General features: G+C 41.4%; 1 protein-coding gene across 4 annotated transcripts in view; it reads right to left on the bottom strand.

The window, feature by feature from the left end:
* Window positions 1–16,457, bottom strand: part of Stn1 (STN1 subunit of CST complex) — a 35,974-nt gene extending 19,517 nt beyond the window's left edge. The window contains exons 1-4 of one of the 4 annotated variants that reach the window (XM_040272425.2): window positions 15,958–16,457; window positions 15,453–15,645; window positions 8,051–8,146; window positions 2,159–2,227 (exon numbers count right to left, since the gene is read on the bottom strand). In XM_040272425.2, coding sequence (XP_040128359.1) covers window positions 2,159–2,227; window positions 8,051–8,146; window positions 15,453–15,606 — 319 coding nt within the window. In that variant the 5' untranslated portion in view covers window positions 15,607–15,645; window positions 15,958–16,457. Of the gene's footprint in view, window positions 1–2,158; window positions 2,228–8,050; window positions 8,147–8,813; window positions 8,876–15,452; window positions 15,646–15,957 lie in introns of those variants that run through there. The other 3 variants (XM_040272426.2, XM_013362077.4, XM_021731824.3) reach the window with 3 other exon arrangements.
* Window positions 16,458–20,789: the final 4,332 nt, after the last annotated feature.

Below are 20,789 nucleotides of genomic sequence, written 5' to 3'. Positions count from 1 at the left end.
CACAAAGTAGGAAGTATTTATTGTCTGGACCTTTACAGAGAAAGTCTGCTGACTCTCCATCAAATTCAAGTAATATATACTTTCTGATTAAAGATTGTGACAACATCCATAAATCTACATATGATATCAGTACTGCTATGATTTGAATGTTTTTGATCCCTTCCCAAACTCATGTTAGAAACTACAACTATATTAGTCAGCTTCCCATCACTCAGAGGAAATACCTAACACAAACCATTTATGAAGGAAAGAGGTTTATTTTGGCTCATGGTTCTGGAATTTTACATGCAAGATCAGGCAGCCTCATTGACTTCTGGTGAGCAGTGCATGTCAGAGTGAGCAATCATGCACTGAGTCAAAAAACAAAGCAAGGGAGAGACCTGGGTACATAGTCCCTTTGAGGGCATGTCCCCAATGACCTAAAGACCTCCCCCTGGCCTCACAGCTTATGGTCCACAGCACCAGGATCAGGCTTTTATGCATTGGTCTTTGGGGGACATTGATCCAAACCACAACAGCAACATAACCCATGCTGGGAGAGGGCTGGGAAGGGTTAGGTTATGGGGTTAGATTAGCAGAACTGGATTAATGCCACTGTCAAAAGGATTCTCTAGTTTGCTCTTCTGCCATGGGAGGAACCGTGCTCCTCTCCCATGGAGGACTCAGCACTCAAGGTGCCACCTCAAAGTGTGGACTAGCCTTTACCAGATGTCAAAACCTGTCAGCACACAAATTTTAGATTCCCCAGCTTCCAGAACTGTGAAGAATAAACTTGTTTTCTTCTTAAAAAAATTACCCAGTTTCAGATACAAAGTAATAACAGCACAAAACAAACTTAAGAAAATACCCTACATACATGAAAATCCAGATATTTGATTGTCTTACGAGTTTATTTTTTACCTAAAAGATAATCTGCATAAAAACCTGTTATCCTCCTTAAATTTATCTGCAGAGCTCATTGATTTAGATGTTCCCAAATTAGGAATAAAAATGCCAAAGTTACGTGAAACCGATGGCCAAATTCTAAATGTATTTATATCAGGAAACTAAGCAAATGAGCACACCACTGCTCGGTACAGTCAAAGTAGGAAGTTGAGATTTTGACACCTATTGGCAAGGAGGAAGGAAGAAGCCACTGCAAGCATTATACACCTCTCGACATGTATAACACAAGTCACTAAACAGCCCCATGTGCAGGGCACCATGCTGAATCATGTTGTAAAACAGGAAAACCAAGAGGCCAGTTTCTGTACCTTCTCTAAAGCCAAAAATGATCACGAGTAAAGCATGATGCAGTTTAAATATTATGAACTTAACTTTAAAAATTATTCCAGAGGGAACCAGGTGCAGTGGCGCACACCTGTAATCGCAGCGGCTTAGAGGCTGAGGCAGGAGGATCGTTGAGGCCAAAACCAGCTTTAGCAACTTAGTGAGGCCCTAAGAAACTCAGTGAGACCCTATCTCTAATAAAATATTTTAAAAAAAAAGGGCTAGGGATGTGGCTCAGTGGATAAGTGCCCCTGGTTCAATCCCTGGTATGGGGGAAAAATTATTCCAGAGGGCTGGGGGTGTAGCTCAGTGACAGAGCCTTCTCTTAGCATGCAACAGGACTTGGGTTTGATCCGCAGCACCATAAGTTATTTCAGTTATAGTCAATGTGTTCAATACACAATTTTAAAGTTGTTTTGCAGTTTATATTATTTAGTGGCTATCTTCCAAAGGAATTTCATCTTAACAACAAGAATTTCTATCTGGCATTTGTTTGACTGGGTTAGAAATTTCAAAAAATCTAGATCATGGTAGAATAGAATTGAGAGACAACCACATAAGAGCAGGGGCCTTGAAAACTTTGGTCTTGACTTACATAGTAGACACCAGCGTAAAAACAAACCACTGAATTCCCCAGGATCTGTTCTGTATTCCTACAGCTTAGGAGGAAGTGAGCACCAAAAAGATGGGAGAAAGAGAAGCCATGCCCTTGACCAAGGTGCCAGTTTTCAGAGCAGCAAAAGCTCTGGGTACAGTGCTTCAAACCCATCCCTGTAATTCACAGAAGATCAATGTGAATATTTAGCCCTGTAGCCATTTTCCAGTGAGGTGCTTTGAGTAAAATCCACTGCTTAGCTGAAAAGCAAAGGAACACGACAAATAAAATTACCTGACGAAGACTCGGGATGGCTCGACTTCTTCCAGCAGATACAGTTTATTACTCCAGTGCTGTCGTCCACTGCAAGAGAAGTGTAAACGGGCAGAGGAGCAACAAGGGCAGGGCTGGTGAGTGCACATGTCATTACAGCATTCAGCCTTACTGAAAGATGACATTTTTCAATAGCCGACAGGGGCAAATCCCCTTATCAAACTCTCCTTCTATCTTTAGAAACAATCTCTCACCATACACCAGCATGAACTGCTTGCCTGTGCACATGAGCACAACACACAAGACCAATGGGATGCATCCAACATTTCGATTATTTTACCTCGAGGGCGCTGTGTCTAGTCTACACCTCTCTGCTAAAAGTGGCATCCTTAGGAAGCCCCATGCAAAACTCTCAATCACTGCCCACATACAACATTAGCCTTTTTTGCCCTGCTGCAAGCAGAAGCATCACGTGGTCTGTGGTCAGGGGCATGCAGAGCAGTGCCTCTGTCACCACTTCTCTTTGACTAGCATGCTGACTTCCCAAAACAAAGCATTCCACATCTCTTGGCCTGGGTTTCTCTTTGTGGAAGGGCTGCTGTCCCGCCCTTACCCCTGTAGGGGGTGTAAGGAAAGCCAAGCATGTCCCAGAGGGCAGACTTTTATTTCCATAAGATAAAATAATTATATCTTGTTCACAAAATCCATGTTGGTCTGACTTATTTTATTCCTGATTGTGTGTGTGTGTAGGGGGGAGTCAGACAATTTCCATGGTATTGGATTTGTAACTGTAGAGAAATATGGATGTTTGCTTGGGAAGATAGACGATTTTTCTTTATCTAATTTTTGACAAATTCAGAAGAGAAGTTGTTAAATATGGGCTCAGGGGGACCTCATGATTTTTTAAAAAATCATCAAGTAGTTTGTTGTAAAAGCATATGTAATATATAGAAGAACTATAAATAAAGCAAAAATGTTTTATGGCTAGCTTAAATCTCTGTTGCAATATGCTGTAAATACTTCTCAGATGGGTTTCATTTTGTTAAATTTTCTTAAGAAGATACGGTGAACACTTTCACCCGGAGCTTCCAGCTGGTAGGAAACACTTTTTAAAGCAGATCCTAAAAATTAGAATCATTTGAAAAAACAGTCTGATATGTTTGCTAACCTAAAAGCCAGTAATGGATGACTGGGTTGGTGCTTTATATGTAAAGAGCTCATATAAATTAATAAGAAAAAGACCAAGACCAGAAAAAAAAACTTCCCAATAAGTATATGTCAGTGTGCTAAACTCACTAATTACCATCTTTTAAAAAGCAAGTTTAAATAATCTCTCAATTACTAGATTGACAAATATTAAAATACTGATATTCTTATATGCTGTTAGTACCAAATTTCTAAAGAGCAAGCTTGGAGAAATTCATCAAATTTTGAAATGTGTATGTGTACGTATGTGTACACACACACACACACACACACACACACACACACACACACGATTGATTTGGCAATTACTTCCAATAAATTAAACTGAAGAGGAAAAAAAGAACAAATACACGGATGTATAATCTTGTATAAGTCTATTGCTCACTGCAGTATGGTTTGTAATACTGAAAACTGGAAATAACTAAATGTTTACAAATAGGCAATTGGTTAAATAAACTAGAATAACATAGTATATGAAAATAAAAAGTTATGGGCTGGGGGTGGAGCTAAGTGGTAGGATGCCTGCCTAGCATGTGTGAAGTCCTGGGTTTGATTCTCGGCACCACATATGACTAAATAAAATAAAGGTCCATTGACAGCTAAAAAAATATTTAAAAAAAAAAAGAGAGAGAGAATAAAGGTTATGAGAAATCTATGTTCACTGCTATTAAAAAATATACATGCTTCCCTGTCAAACAGAAATCTTATGTCCTATAAATCTTATGAATAATCTAATTTATGTAAAGCATTAAACAGTGTATTTTAACAGAAATTATTTTCATGATATTAAATGCTAAGAGCAGCATCTTTTGGATACGGAGAAGGAATCCCATATTCAATATATACATTAATTATAATTCTAATTTCAAAAACTTTAAGAAGATAAAAACATGCACGTAACAGTGCTAAAGAAATAAGGCATTTCCAGATTCTTCAACATTAGCAACACTCTAGGACTATCGGGGAAGATGTTCACTAAAACACTAACATTGTTTTGTTTAATTTCTGTATTTTACATGAATTTTATGGACTTCATTAAAATCTTCTCATTTTAAATTTTATTTTTAAATGAGTAAATATCAAAAGGAAGCAAAAAACAAAAAAATCAAGAGAGACATTTTGAGTTGGAAAAAAAAAAATATGACCCCTGTAGGATCACCACTTCTCTAGCCAATTGAAAAATCTTGATTTATAATGAAAAGTCAAAGAATTAGCAGATGAGTATTATTCTAGTATATACGACATCATTCTGGTCTTGTCTTGAGCTTGAGTGGCTGCCAGGTGCTCTGTACACAAGCACTGCTACCAAACCCTCCCTTCCCTGGCTTGTGACCTCTTCTAGCAGACTCCATGCCAGTCCCCAGGGCCTGCTGCTGAATGCCCTGGAAGAGGAGCATGCTGGCAGTGTGGCACAGTGTCCTCCCCAGGAATGAGTCAGTGTGGGCAGAAATACCCCCAGCACAGGCCTGCGGTGAGTCAGGGAGAGCAAGCCCCAGGATAGCAGGGAGTGGCGGCCTGGCAGGTGGCCCGAGAGCCAAACTGGGCCTGAGGACAGAAGGGAGAGAAGCAGTGCTCCACTTGAACAAGCCGCACAAGAATTAGAGTTGCCAAACAAAACACAACCCATAAAAAAAGAATCAAAGTTGCAAAAGCATTTCTGCTCTCAAGTGCTTCCACATCCAGACGCTTGCCACGTTCTCACAGCCCACAGATGTGTTGTGCTCTCATGACACCTACTCAGAGGGAAAGGCTTCTTGGGAGAGTCAAACATCATTTAATTTTTTTTTTTTTTAAATAATGGGAAAAGGAATGAAGTGAAGACCCTTTAGGTCAAGGGCCCAATTCTCAGACCAGGACTAAAGTTCTCAACAATCTCATTTATTTGATCTAAAAATATAGAAAACTAAAAATCAAATCCAGCTGATTTAGGGGCAGGAGGCTGGAGGAGGAAGGGGATGAAAGAAAGAAGCAATCCAACTTACAAGCTAATTGCAGAGCACACTGGGGTCAGTGCACAGCAGATTGGACCCCAAACCTCCATCAGCAGAGCCTTGAACAAGTTACTGAGCCTTAGTTTTCTCACTACAAAATGGAAATAAAAGCTGTCCTTTCTATTTCAAAAGATGAGGGAGAGAGTAACATGAAATGATGAATGAAGGTGCTTTGTAAACTTAAAGACACTATTATTTCCTCATTGGTATCAAGAGAGGAAGTACTTCATTGTATCATAGTCCACAGCTGAGTGGACTGAGGAACTTAGTAAATGTTTGTTGTCTTGAGAAAACCAGGACCAGGGTCTTTGATAAAATGAAACAGAGAACAGGTTCCGTATGGTTGTGCCTGACAGAATGATCTATTGCTGATTTAAAAATTTATATATGCTGGGGAAAAAAAGTGAAAGACAAGCAAAATCTCCTCTCTCATGTGCTATTTTAATATGCATGAGACTATTGTCTTCAGGAAAAAGAGTAAATGTTGAGGAAATGCAATGACATTGTATCTACAAATGATCAGTCATGTATAGACTGTCAATAAATGTTCTTGGTCTCAAAGTTTGATTACCTTCTATTATTCCTGAAGTACAGCAAGAATGCAAATCCAAGCTGGGGTTGTGGCTCAGCAGTAGAGCACTTGCCTAGCACGTGCAAGGTGCTGGGTTTAATCCTCAGCACCATGTAAAAAATAAATAAGTAAAATGAAGGTATTGTGTCCAACTACAACTAAAATATATATATATTTTTTTTAAAAAAAGAAGAATGCAAATCCAAGATAATACCACAAAAAGTGACGGCGTCAATTACAACAAAGGTTTGGAATTCAAGTCAAGCTTCTCACCAAATATCTAACAAAGCCTCTCGACTACAGAGTCTCTTGGAGTTGTATAAGGCAATGTATTATAATGCTCAAATAAAACTCAAAAAAATCAAGACCCACTACTCTAAAATCATATTCTAGCAATTCTCTGATCCATAATACAGAAACCCTTTATTTTTTTTCCTTTTTTCTTTTTTTTATTGGTTCACTATATAGTTGTACACAACGGTAGGATTCATTGTTACATATTTGTACACGCACACAAAATAACAGTATAATTTGGCTAATATCATTCCCCAGTATTTCCCCTTTCTCTCTCTTCCTTCCTCCCTCTGGTCCCTTTCCTCTGTTCTACTGATTTCCTGTGGGGAGCCAGCCATGGGCTGTGTGAACTGGGAGCATTTTGAACGCACGAAGCAGACTGGACTTACGATGCTGCTCTGCCTTTGGTCATCACACAGCACGTGAGATGGGTGTGACCTTCCAAGATGTCAGTCAATCTTCAGAGAGCAGATATCAACCCCCTGAAACCTGACCCCTTGCCTCATGTGAATGGCTTCTCCCCAATAAAATCCAGGTCCCAGGCGTGCTTTTTCTCTTTCTTGCCTGCCTTGTCCCCCTTGGTGGAGCTGCAGCTGAGGAACATTTACAAAGAAAAGGTAGTTTCTGTGTCTGTCTTTATTTAGTCCCCTAATTCACTTGGAGTGACTGACCAATTTAGTCGTGTCTTGACAATCTCCCTTCGATTTTCATGAGCACCCCCAACCCCTTTCTTTTCCTTTTCCTCTCTAACTTCCACACATGAGAGAAAATATTTGACCCTTGACTTTCTGAGTTTGGCTTATTTCACTTAACACAATGTTCACCAATTCAATCCATTTTCCTGAAAATATCATAATTTCATTCTCTTTTATGGCTGAATAAGACTGCATTTTGAATATATACCACATTTTCTTCTTTCATTCATCCACTGACAGACACCTAGGTTAGTTCCATAGTCTGACTATTGTGAATTGTGCACCATAAACATGGGTATGCATGATCACTACAGTGATGAAATCTTTAAATCTTTAGAATAAACACCAAGGAATGGTATTGCTGGGTCATGTGGTGGTTTCATTCCTAGTTTTTGAGGAACCTCCATACTGATTTCCACAGTGGTTGTTTCATCATGTGAGTGAAAGGAACTTTTCTGATAGTGGATGTTTATCCCTTTGAGTACCAGAATTTTTTTTGTTTTTAACTATTCTGGATAGAAATCTTTTGAAGTTATTTTTACACCTCTCTGTCTTCTTAAAAGGTCTACTTTTTAATCTGGTTTTTTCTTTTTAAGGTATCACTATAAACATATATTGGCCAGGCACAATAGCACATGCCTATAATCCCAGCAACTGGGAGGCTGAGCATGAAGATCACAAGTTCAAAGCCAGCCTAAACAACTTAGTGAGATCCTGTCTCAAAATAATTTACAAAAAAAAAGGGGGCAGGGTGGGGATGTGGTTCAGTGGTTACGTGTCCCTGAGTTCAACTTCTGGTACTTAAAAAAAATAGAGATCTACATCTTTATCTGTATCCATACAACTGTCCTTTGTTATTTTTAGCTATGCCTGTAGGTATCAGTGTCCTCCCTGTCAATCAGTAATCCTAGACTGCTCTTTTATTTTTCCTACCTTCTGGCTCCCCAGCAGTGGTCCCTTTATAGTATTCCTCAGTATCATTCCTAACTCATTCTTCACTCAGTCTGCATGTGGGGCTTCAAGAGCTCCCAGCAGAGGAATGGGCTTTGTGAACTAGCTCCCAGATGCTCTGAAAGGCTGCGCCTGCTTAAAATTCAATTTTTACCTAAGTGAGGACCTTCTACATAAACTTGATTTCAGACATCATTGTTCTTACCTGCATAACTGTAGAAAGCATCTTTTTCTCTCATTCCAACGACGGTCCCCAGAATATCTACCTGTTTTATTGGATGACCATTGTACAAAAATATACCTAAAATTAAAAAAGAGGCAAAGTTCATATAATATATGATTACATTTTCTGCTTCATTAAATGTCTGTTGCGGGAGGGTGTGGGGATGTCAAAACACTGTGGTATGCTATTTGCTGAAATTCCAATCTTAAGAAACAGTTGCCATGCATGCCTATATTCCTAATGGCTCAGGAGGCTGAGGCAGGAGGATCACGAGTTCAAAACCAGCCCCAGCAAAAGCGAGGTGCTAAGCGACTCAGTGAGACCCTGTCTCTAAATAAAATACAAAATAGGGCTGGGGATGTGGCTCAGTGGTCAAGTGCCCCTGAGTTCAATCCCTGTAGCCACTCCCCTCCCCTGTAAAAAGAAAAAGATAAAGAAACAGTCCTTGCCAAATGGCAAGTTACAAGAAAATTAAAGGTCTTTTCCTCAAGGGTCAGAGGCAGAAAGCTTGGCTTTAAAGAAGTCTGGAGTAGTACAGGAAAAAACTGATGTTGCCCAACTAGCTTTGGTGAATTTGCTTCCCGTTGTGACTATGAAATGTACATGTATAGAGACACGAATTGGTGTGAATATACTATGTATACAACCAGAGATATGAAAAATTGTGCTCTATATATGTAATAAGAATTGTAATGCAATCTGCTGTTATGTGTAAATTTAGAAAGAAAGAAAGAAAGAAATGTACCTTCGTGAAGAAGGCTCACAAGGGCCTACCAACAGCCGGCATCTGATGGGACCCACACAGGACTGCATTTTGAGAAAGAGAAAGGAAACCATGAGAAAGGCTTCTGGGCTTTTTTAAACCGGTGCTTTTCTAAGAAACCAGTCATCATTTCTGTGAACTGGCCAGAACCCCCTCCTTTTTTTTTCCTTTTGTTAAAAAAAAAAAAGGAGATGACACATAGTTTACAAAACACTACTCTTCAGGGCCAGCAGATTGTAATTCAAAAACCTCTCTTTTCAAAACTCTGTTTTCAAAACCCAAACTACAGATGCTGTCAGTCAAAGTTCTGCCAAGGGAGAAACCTGACTGGGGAACCCACCCAACTAAACCCACAGCCTTTTTCAGACCTGGTGACAGAGGCAGACAGAGGGACCCTACCTGAGTCCCTGACTCTGATCTGAAGTCCCAAAGCTCCTGACTTCTGCAGCACCTCTTTCTGGGGCCCCCATATTCTTACCTGAGCTTTCCACTGTAGCCTAAACACTGTGTTCCTGCCACCTGCACAAAGGGTCCTGACTGACCTCCTCTCTGGCCTCTCTTACTGGTAGCTAATAGTTTATTTTCAGAAACAGGTTATCAACTTTTAAATGGCCATTTCTTTCTTTCTTTTTTCTTTCTGGCACTGGGGATTGAATCCAGGAGCACCTCACACTGAGCTATATGCTAGCCTTTTTGTTGATTTTGAGATGGGGGTCTTGCTAAGTTGCTTAGAGCCTTGCTAAACTGCCCAGGCTGGCCCTCAACTTGTGATCCTCTTGTCTCCACCTCCTGAATCACTGGGATTACAGGTAAGTGTCACTGCACCCAGTTTGGGCCGTTTCCTTTTTAAATAAATGCATAAAATGTAAACAAAGAAGCCATGGTCACTTCAGGCATCTGGCCACCTCCTCCCCTTCCCACCAAGTTTGGTCAGAGCCTATGGATTTCAAGCCACAGTGGGACCTGTGGCCTGAATCCAAACTGTCCCCTGTGGGTGGTTCTCTTGTTCCCCTTTAGGATGATTAGAGATGAGTCACTCATGGCAGAGTCCCAGGTATAGACAGGAGCCCCTGAGCCTTAGCCTGCCAGAGGCACTAAGAGAATGAGATATTTGTCTAAAGAAAGAAAACAGAGTAAATTTAGCCCAAAGCAGACTCCTCTCCGTCTGCAAAGGGCAACTTCTAAAAATGACTTGGTGGATGGGAGATCATCCCCAGGGCAGCTTTGGAGGCCATGAGCTGAAAATGGCAGTCACACAAGGGAAGGAGCCTGAGTCTCCCCAAAAGGAGAGTCACCCCTATCCAGGAATATTTGGGTTGAATGGGAACAAAGTGGATCCACAGAAAAACCATGAAATTTTTAAGACCTTTAAGATGGGGGAAAGAGCTAGACAAAAGATGCTTTGCCTAGGTTGAAGTCTATGGAAAAGAAGGTGAGGTGACTGGACTAGTGACCCAAGCCAAAGATGTCCCCAAGTTGCCTCTCCTCTGATGTTACAAACTCTGTATCTGGTAACACTTGATAAAAATCTGAACAGTTCTTTTCTTAAGGACACGGTAGACTTCTTTGAGAAAAGACAGATGTGGGCCCCATAAACTTTTACCTCGTGAACTGACAACGGCTTGCCTTTGAAAAGATATATAGTCACTTGAGGATGCAACAAAAAATGTTGCGTCTCCAAGGAATGATGCAAGAAAAAAAAAAACTTATGAGAATCAGAACAAAAGACAACAGCTGTATTAGAAAATAACACATGGTTTGCATTTAAAACTCTGAGAAAATTCACTGAGGAGGAAATACACTGCTTACAAAGACAGAAGAGATGTCTCAAAGTACACGGAAACATGAACCACACAAATAGAGATGCGTGGCCTCTATAAGAAGAGGGCCAAGGACACAGAAAAAGAATCAGAGAACCCCTTCCTTCCATCAGAGTGAGAGCGCTCCTATGAGAAGAGAGCTCCAGGGAGCTGGATGACAGCCCTGCAAAGTGAGAGAAAGCCCAACAGGCTGGGAAAATGACCACAACAGACAAATGCTAGCTGACACCCAGTTCATGCCTTTTCCAAGGGGCCCCCTTGCTCCTGCTGATCCACATACAGCCCACAGAGGCCTACAAAAACCAGGAGATCCCTGGAGCCTCACACCATCGAGAGGAGAAGGGTCAAGCTGTGACAACTGAGGGACCTGGGGTCACCAATAGATTTGACTCAGATTTCAAACAGCAGACCCTGAACATCCATGACCACAGCAACTTATTTGCCTACTTTTCTCTCTTAAAAGATACTTTTGATGGATCTATTTTCAGCTTAACTGTTATTTTACGGATGTATAATTGCTCTTATTGAAATATGACAGCAATAAAATTACTAATAAAATACTTTTAAAATATAGATTCATTTAATATAATCCTTATAAATACAGTCATACCTGGCTATCTATGAGGGATTGGTTTTGGTTTTCCCTTGCTTTAGATGGCCAAAGGGAATTCTCTGACCTACTTTGTCCAGTTGTAGGTCTTAAGACCCTCCTCATTTCAAAGGGGTCCTGCCACATACCTTGGAGGCAAGATACTAGATAGAGAGGCCAAGAAGAATCTAAACAGAAGGGCCTTGCTGGGTCTCCCCACCTAGTCTCTTAGCATTATATCCTATCCTTATTGTCCAATCATATTTCTCCAGTTATCCATGCTCCCATTATGCCTATGCAATAATGGAATAAGAGGCCATAATATAAGGTTTTCAGAGCTTTCAGGTAGTTGAACATGGAGATTCCTAGAGGGCAGTACATCTGGAGAGGGCGTGGAAGCTCAGCAGAACTTTTCTCATAACTTAACTATGCATTTCTTCATCTCCATCCTTTAGAATGTCCTTTATAGTCACCCAGTAAATATAAGTGTTCCCTGAGTCCCAAGAGCTGTTCAAGCAAATTAGTTGAACCTGAAGAAGGGGTTGTGGAAACACTAATTTAGAGCCACTTTGTCAGAAGAACAGATAAAAACATCCCAGGACTTGCAACTGGCATCAGAAGTTGTGCAGGGGAAGTCTTGGGGACAGAACCCTCAACCTGTGGGATCTGACACTATCTCCAGGTAGATAACATCAAAACTTAAGAGAATCACAAGTTAAAAGCCAGCCTCAGCAAAAGCAAGGTGTTAAGCAACTCAGTGAGATCCTGTTCTAAATAAAATACAAAAAATAGGACTGAGGATGTGGCTCAGTGGCCGAATGCCCTTGAGTTCAATCCATGGTACCAAAAAAAAAAAAAAAAAAATTGGACTATAGGATGCCCAGCTGGTTCCATGGCAGAACCTGCTGCTTGCTTTCTGATGAGGAGAAAAACCTCACATCTTTAGGGATTTGAGAAATCTTCTGTGTTGTGTATGATATAAGAACAGAAGAAAAACAAAGCTGTTATTTGTTTAATCTTTGAAATTTGACATCATAGGAACATTTGAAACAAAGACCTTTTTTTCATGTTATGAGCTGTTATTTTTAATTGTTTTTTTTTTAAATGTAGAAACTCCCCCAAACCTAAGCATTACCACCACCATAGAAACTTTACAATATTTTTATAAGTTCAACCCTAAATTCACAGATTAAGGGAGATGACATTTTGCAATGCAATTCTAACACTAAGTCTCCAGCCAGGTTAAATTTCACAGGTTTAGGATACAAACCCTTACGGGACTGCTCTCATTTCAGGCACTAGCCCCAAGTTTTGAGGGAATCCTCTGACCATCTGCATTCTGACCAACTGGCTACAAATCTAGGGATTCCCATGAATCCCTCAGATTTGGTAATTCGCTGGAACTTAGAAAGATGTTATACTTAGGAGTACAGTTTTATAACAAAGAATACAATTCAGCACCAGTTAAATGAAGAGATAGAAAAGGGTAAGGTTTGGGAAGGTCCAAATGTGAAACTTCTTTATCTCCAGTACACATCATCCTCTGACATAGCAATATAAGATCACTAGCCAGGAAAGCTCATCTAAGCCTCAGCATACCAGATTGTTCAGGAAAGCAGAAAACTACGGGGGAGGCTGGCTACCTTCCAAGGAAAACTCCAGAATTTTTATTGGGCTTTCATAATGTAGGCATGATTGATTCATTAGACATATGACTGAACTTGACCTCTGAGGGGTCAGGCTGATGGCCCTGGCTCCAAACCCCAACCCTGTAATAGTAAGGATGCTCTTTGGATACAGACAACCCCATCCTGAAACTATAAGCACAGCAGGTGTGGTCCAAGGGGCTACCATCCACAACAAAGACATTTCATCACTCAGGGAATTCCAAGGATTTAAAGGTTACCTCCCAGGATCAAGGACAAAGCCCAGTCACATTCTTTATTACAGAACACAAATGATTCATGTTGTATCATTTTCTTCGTTAACCTTTGTTATTTTAAGATATTCTCTGCTGTTTAAACATTTCTAAATTTTATAAAGTCTCTAGTTCTCCCTCTCTCACACTTTTTTCTGTACCAGCACCACAAAAACAAAAACAAAATGCATTTGAAACACTCTTACCAGTAATGGAGCAAAAATCAGTACTAGTGAAACTTCTACGATAGCCCTGATACTTGTTTGCTCACCTACAGATCTTTAAGCAAGGCTTGCATTTGGTGTGAATGAATTTCTTCCTTTAGAGATGAGCTATAAAGAATACCAGATTGTTCTGGAAAGCGGAAAACTATGGGGGAGGCTGGCTACCTTCCAAGGAAAAAACCAGACCATGTCCAACAATAATTAGGAAATAAAGGTGTGGTGAAAAAAAATTTGTACAAAAGGCTTCAGTGTTAAAACCATTCAGATATATTTGTACATATAAGTGGAATCACATAAAAGTTCACCACTTAAACCTGTGGATACTCAAGATCATTGACCATTCTGGCACATAGCTTGATATTTAAAAAGCTATTGATTGGAAAGCTTCACTCAAAATAGTAAAAAGAGTACAACTGAGGGCTAGGGATATAGCTCAGTTGGCAGAGTGCCTGCCTGGCATGCACAAGGCCCTGGGTTCAATTCCCAGCACCAAAAAAAAAAAAAAAAAAAAAAAAGTGTATAACCAAACTTCTCATACTGTTTTCGAAGCTTGGTCCTTGTCCCTGATACCAAACCAATTACAAGGACACAGTTTGTTTTTTAATTTTTTTTTTTAGTTGTAGTTGGACACAATACCTTTATTTTAATGTGGTGCTGAGGATTGAAGCCAGCACCTTTGGCGTGCTGGGAGAGCACTCTACCACTGAGCCACAACCCCAGCCCCAAGGACAGTTTTGAGAAAAAGGAAAGAGAAGGTGTATTGCTTTGCTAATAAAGGAGAAACACAGACAACTCCTGTCCCAAAGACTGTGTGATTCTGCTCAACAGTAGGAATAGGGGGCTTTTAAAGAAGGGATTCAAAGGTTACACTCCATGTGTTCTCTGTAGAAGTTGTAATTCATTTGTTAATTTGGGAGACAGTAAATTCAGAGATCTTCTGGTACCATCCCCAAAGTCTGAATTACTTCACTTCCTTGGGATGGTGGTTGTGTACTCAAGGACAGATAAATCTGCCTAAAATGGGGAAGTTTCCTCTGAGATTAGGGAGCGAGAGAGATTAGAGAGTAGCAGGGAGAGAGAAAGGGAAACAAACATGTTTATTTTAAAAATAATTCGCAGTGGCAGAGCAGCAAGGGCTTTATTCAAAGCATAAAGTGGACCACTGTTACAGTATAGCACAGTAAACATGTGAAGACACACCCACAGCTATTCCAGTTATTCAAATTTACCCCAAACTCTATTTGTTGTACTTTTAAGGTATGATAAGCCTTTGTAGTAGCCATTACTCTACCAAATTTTATTTTGAGGTACTGAAGCTTGAACCCAGGGGCACTCCACTACATCCCTAGCCCTTTTAATTTTGTGACAGGATCTCACTAAATTGCCCGGGCTGCCCTTGAACTTGCAATCCTCTGCCTCACCCTCCCAAATTGCTGGGATTACAAGAGTGCACCACAGCCCCTGGCCTAATGAACAACTTTTATTTATCTTTATATGTGTAATTTGTTGTTTCAATTGCCTTTTCTTGAGGGCTCCCTCACTACATGCCAGGTACTGCTTAAAGCACTGTGATTACATAGGTGAACAAGACAGACGATGTTCTTACCCTATGGAGTTCATAGTTCTTTGATTCTAATTAATTCAAAACAAACTCCCCCAAAATCAATCATGGTTAATAACCATTTTTACAATGAAGAAATCTAAGATTTACAGAAGGTGGGTCACTCACAAAGGCAAGTGACACAAGAGGCCTAGGAACAATTGGTTTGATGATTTTTAACACCAAGGGCAGATCCAAAGAAAGACAACTGAACATTTTTAAATATGGAAGACCTTGAACACAGGCAAAAAGCTTCCTTAGTACAAAGGTAACTTCCCCAGGGCATCTTTTTTTTTTTTTTTTTTTTTTTTTAATTTGAGACTGCTTTAGCTCATTCCAAGGTCCAAACTAGGTCATGTTCTAAGCAGAGAGGATTCTCTTTAAAGCATCTAAGCCTCTGCTTTCTGCAACTTTTGGGAAAGAGGGTGCAGATGCAACACAGGGATCCATCTGGCTGACCAGTCACATACCTGGCACTTGGCCGGATTCCTTCATGCCCAGGATATCCCTGATGTAGAGTTTTGCAAAGGCTAGAAATACAGGATCCAAACCCCAGAAGAGGGATGGGGTCTCCTCTTCACATCTGCTGGATTCAGACTGCATCAAGAGGCCGGGCTGTGGCATTCAGCTAAACCTTAAAGACTGTCTCACTGAGTCAAGGATCTATGAGACACAAAAATCAGGATGCAGGGCATTCAATATAGGCGAAATTGGCAGTGTCTGGAAACTGTTCCCAGCAGGCATCCAGAACTCTGGGAGGTGTAAACCCAGGGGAGCCAGGTTCTGTCAAACTCTAAGCCATGGGGTGCGGAAAGAAACATTACTGTATGAGGACCTTTTCCCCAAAGTACAAGCTTGTAAGTGGCTAAACAATTAATTTTCACTTTGGGGGGCAAACCCCCAAACACTGGTATGCCCTGAAACCGTTTTAATGGTGGGTACCAGGAAACAACACAAGCCCTTGGGACCACGCACGTGTAGGGACACAGTAGATGCATGTATCCCTCGCTTTGCTTCTGCACCTTTCGCTTTTCCGGATGAACCAAGGGGAAAAAAAAAGGGGGGGGGGCCAGTCGTGGTGGCGCAAGTTGTAATCACAGCAGCTTGGGAAGCTGAGACAGTAGGATCGCGAGTTCAAAGCCAGCCTCAGCAATGGCGAGGTGCTAAGCAACTCAATAAGTCCCTTCTCTAAATAAAATACAAAATAGGGCTGGGATGTGCCTCAGTACCCAAGTGCCCCTGAGTTCAATCCCATTTAGGGAAAAAAAAAAAAAAAAAGGAAGCAAAAAATGGACCCGTTCGCAGCCGCAACGGCTTGGCCTCGGACAGATGCCAGCAGCGCAGAGGCCGGTCCTTCCGGTGGTCGGAACCGCAAGAAGCCACAGCCCTTGCGCGCTGCTGGAGCAGTTGGCCGAGGTCAGCCCTGGAGTTCCGGCGGAGCCCGACACCGCCTCCAGCAGGAGCCAACCCTAGTCAGCCAGCCTGCGTATTTCCTTCCTGCAGCCCGCGCCCCGCCGCGGCCCCGCCCCCGAGCCGCCGCGGCCCCGCCCCCGAGCCGCCCACGCTCTGCTTCAGGTAGTGGAGGGGCTGTGACGTCAGCTGCCCCGGCTGATCGCTAGCACCTCCCACGACCCGGCTCCCGCCGCGGCGCCCGGAGCAAATGGCGGAGGCTTTGGAGTGGTTCCCGAATTTCCTGTAGTCCAAACCTGCCTTCCCAAATCACTCTTTCACCCTGTTTCCCGCGGCTGACGGGACCCTGAACCAGCATCTCTTAGAGATTTTTTTTAAGGATCAGACTTTTGTTGTAAAGGAACCACAAAATAAAGCAGCTCCCAAGTCAGGATTGCGAGTGGCTTCTTTGTTAGCTTGCGGTACTAGGGTTTGATCCCAGGGCCTCGTGCATACTAGGCAAGTTCCCTATGGTGAGCTATGTCCCCAACAACATTATGGTGTATTTTAAATGATCTCTCTTGGAGATACTATTAGAACCTAAATTTGAGCCTTTGAGTGAATACCAGACCTTGTCTCTGCTGTGGACAGCCCTGGAAGGTCATGACCCTACCCTACATTTTGTCTCATTTCCTCTCACCTGATCTACAGTCCGGAATGTTGTACATTTAAGAACTTTGAAAAGCTGGCACTTTGATGCTACCCTGTTGGTGCCTTGTCCTCTCACTAATTTAAAGCGAGAAAAGACAGTCACGTTCCACTTTCAGAAATAAAGAAGCTGCATCATAATATGACTGGAGATGGCAGGAGTTCTTCCTAATTTACAGGGTCTCTAATATGACATGAACAGGACAGGTCAGCCCAGCAGACCAGTGCCCCGGGGGGCAGGTGGTGACCCAAAGAGATAATTACTAAACTATTTATCAGAAAAGGAACTTTAAGCAACTGGAATGGAAAATGTGTCATTAGAACCATGGCATTCAATTACCTCTCTGGCACAGATGAAGCTGAAAAGAGGCTTTGGTAAAATACAGCATCACCCAGGTTCTACTGCAATGAACAGTTGGGCCTGTAGAATTTAAGATCTAATTAAGAGAAAACACCCTCTCTCATAGAAGGGGAACTGTCCCCAAGGAAACACCCAGTCGGACAGGAGCTTCCAGCTCACCTGTCAGGCAGGGAGAGACAGGTTGGGTGACATTTTCCTAAATGCACACATCTGCTCCAGGGTGGGACCCAAAAAAGGAAATTACTCCTAGGTGTACTCAGAGCCTGAGATGATTTTAGAAATGACTCTCATGGCTCTGAGGGGTAGAGTGCTAGAGATAAGAGTCCTTGGGAACTCCAAGCTTACTGCCAGCCTTGGGCAGGGCCCTACCCAGGTCGAATAAACAGAACAGATTACCCCATGTCATCTTTTATAATGAAGGGAGGACTCCTTTGAGTCCAGGGGGCTTCTTTTGATCTGAGCCACAAACCTAAAAGAGTAGGTTATAACTGAAACTTACAGTGAGGTGTGGAAGAGAATTTCCAGATAGCAGAAACATCTAGAAGAATCTGGGAGAATCCTTGTAGCTTTAGTCACCAACTCTGTAGATTCCAACTTCCCCAAACCACTGCCTGGACTTTGTGTGAAGGGGCTCCTGAGATCTTTGTCAACACTGCAGGGCTCCTGCTTCATACTCCATAACACTGCAAAGCAGACATTTCCAAACCCAACAGCTAGCTCTTAATGCTAGGAACCCTTTCTTATGGGTTCACAGTGTGGTGTAAAATAACTTGTTTTATAGGTTATTTATTTATTTATTTATTAACAGAATAGACGATTCTTTCTAGAAAGTTAAGATTTTAGTAAATTCTTCTGGGAGTTGAACTGCATATCTCAACCTCAAAGACTAAATCGTGTTGTAAATATTTTTGACATCTTTGTCGGTAGATGGGGTTAGTCCATTTGCAAATTGAATTAGATTTTTTTTTTTTTTATCCCAAGTTTACAACTGACAAATATTCTCTTCTTAACCAAACTCTAATCAGGATCCTTTGAGCCCTCTTTTGGACTAGGCCTCAACCTTGGCCTGCAAAGATCTGAATAAACACTAACAACTCAAGGACACATTCTAGTCCCTCTTAAAATGCCTGCCTGAGAAAACTGAAGGCTGGCAAAAGAATTACAGCTTGTTCCAGCCCTTACTTGAAAATAAGTTCCTGCAGGGTAGGAACCCAACTTCTATGAATACCAGTTAGCAAACCTAGATGGGTTTCACATGACCACCCCTTCTTCCTACTTTTGGTAATTTTTCAATTCCCCAACTCTTGTCAAGCCCTTACTGTTCCTCTCCCCTTACTCCCTCATTTTCTCTTTAATAAAAGACCTAGTTCTCTAGAAGTCTGAATGAACTCAGCTCTTTACCCTCCTGTCTGTAGTTACTAAATAAAATCTGTTTTTATTGCTTTAACTAATGTCTGGCTGTGTCTGCCTTGATGTAATAAAGACAACTTGACATTCTTATTATATTATCTCCCTGGAGGGACCTTCAATAGCAGCATATCTTGAACTCTCTATGCACTTTGACACTGGACTATGGGACGATGGGGGAATCACTAATTATATCATTGGTACAAAAAGAGTGGTGTGTGTGATATGTTAAATAACAAAGCAAGAGACTAACTTGTGACTTAATACTGAGTGTGTTTGCCTGGCTTATAATTATTTTATGGGTTATGAGAGATAAATGGAGGGTTCTTATTAAATAAAATAATATAGTATTCTGTATGTTGGAATAAAAGTATGTTGGAATAAAGTGCTCAATATATTCCATCTATTATTTGTTTTCACCACACAGTTGCAATTTAAACTGTGTTTTGAAAAACTGGCAAAGCTTTTTTTATTCGTGAACCATAGTCTTAAAACTCTGGTCAAGCACTGTTGACTAGAAGTGGGGACCAGGAAGGCAAAACCAGGTGCGGGGGGTTCCAGCCCTCCTGGAACTCCCATTTTGTTGGCAGGAAAAGGAAGGGCGGTGAACAAAAGTAAATAAAATAAATACAGATTGTTTTCAATGCTTTGAAGAAAGTTAGAAGTGCATTAGGCTTGCTCCTATTGGAATCTGGGGGCTACATCAGTTGAGATGAAGTAACGCGTAAGCTGAGACCTGCAGGATATGAAACAGCCACCCTCAAAAAATGCTCATGAAGAAGCATTCCATTCAGCAGTTAAAGTCAGGCAAATGTCTGGAGGTAGAAAAGTACAGGAGAGAGTGTGGGGAAGCCTAGCTGTCAATGCAATTGAAGAGACAGGCAGAAGGCAAATGTAAGAGACCTGGTAGGCCACAACAGATGGGAATTTTATCCTCAGTCTCTCTGTCTGTATAAAGGGGATAATATTGTGGTGGGGCAGGAACAGTACCAAGGCACCAGGCCCATGTGTAGGCAAGCCAACATGGCAGCCTGATTGGAGACAGAGCTGCAGTGAAAGCCAGTGAAAGCTAGATTCTGAATGGCTGCAGTGAAAGCTAGATTCTGAATGGCTGCAGTGAAAGCTAGATTCTGAATGGCTGCAGTGAAAGCTAGATTCTGAATGGCTTGAATGAGTTGCTATTTTTATTCCCTACAAACAATTTAATGGTCTTGATTATTGATCAGAGGAATGATTTAATGAATTAAAAAATTGTAGGGATAACTGCCATCTCTGATAAATAGTGATGGGACAAAAATATGTAAGAAGTGTTCTTTATCCATTTTCTGAATCTAACCCTAACCCTAACCCTTAAAATGTGTCTCAGGGATATTCTCCAGTTGAAGGCAAATAAACTAGGATAAGAAAATATTTGGGGGCCTATTCCAGTGGCCCTGATCTATATCCCTTGTCCCCCTGTCCCCTTAACAATCTTGCTAAAAATCCTGTGATGTTTCTCCCGCTTTCTCCCTTTTTCTGGCTCCCCCTTGGCACGTAAATAAGCTCTCCTGCTCTTCTAAAGTGTCTTCCAATTTAAAGCAAATAGCCTTTCTGAAGACCTCTGCCCTTTAATTACTGTCCTCTGGCTTAGTCTCCTGCTCTCTCCTTTCAAAGCTAAACCCCTTGGAAGAGTCTGGGCATTCCCTGCCCACATTTCCCTATGGTGGTTCTCCAATTCAACCCACCGTAATCTGACACCAATCCACCTCTTCACTGAAATTGCAGTCCTGAGGTTATAATTACGTTCAAATTCTCAAATGTGATGGCTATTTTCCTTATCATTTCTGGGATCATTTTTTTTCTGTTTTTCTAGCATTTAATGTTGAGTGGATCATATTCTCTCCCTACCCCACCTTGGTTCTTCCTTCCCTCTCTTTCTTCTTTCTTGGTGTTCTTGTTTACT

The sequence above is a fragment of the Ictidomys tridecemlineatus genome, chromosome 1 (genome assembly GCF_052094955.1).
Source record: "Ictidomys tridecemlineatus isolate mIctTri1 chromosome 1, mIctTri1.hap1, whole genome shotgun sequence".
NCBI classification, from domain to species: domain Eukaryota; kingdom Metazoa; phylum Chordata; class Mammalia; order Rodentia; family Sciuridae; genus Ictidomys; species Ictidomys tridecemlineatus.
This window is presented reverse-complemented; position numbering and strand designations above follow the sequence as displayed.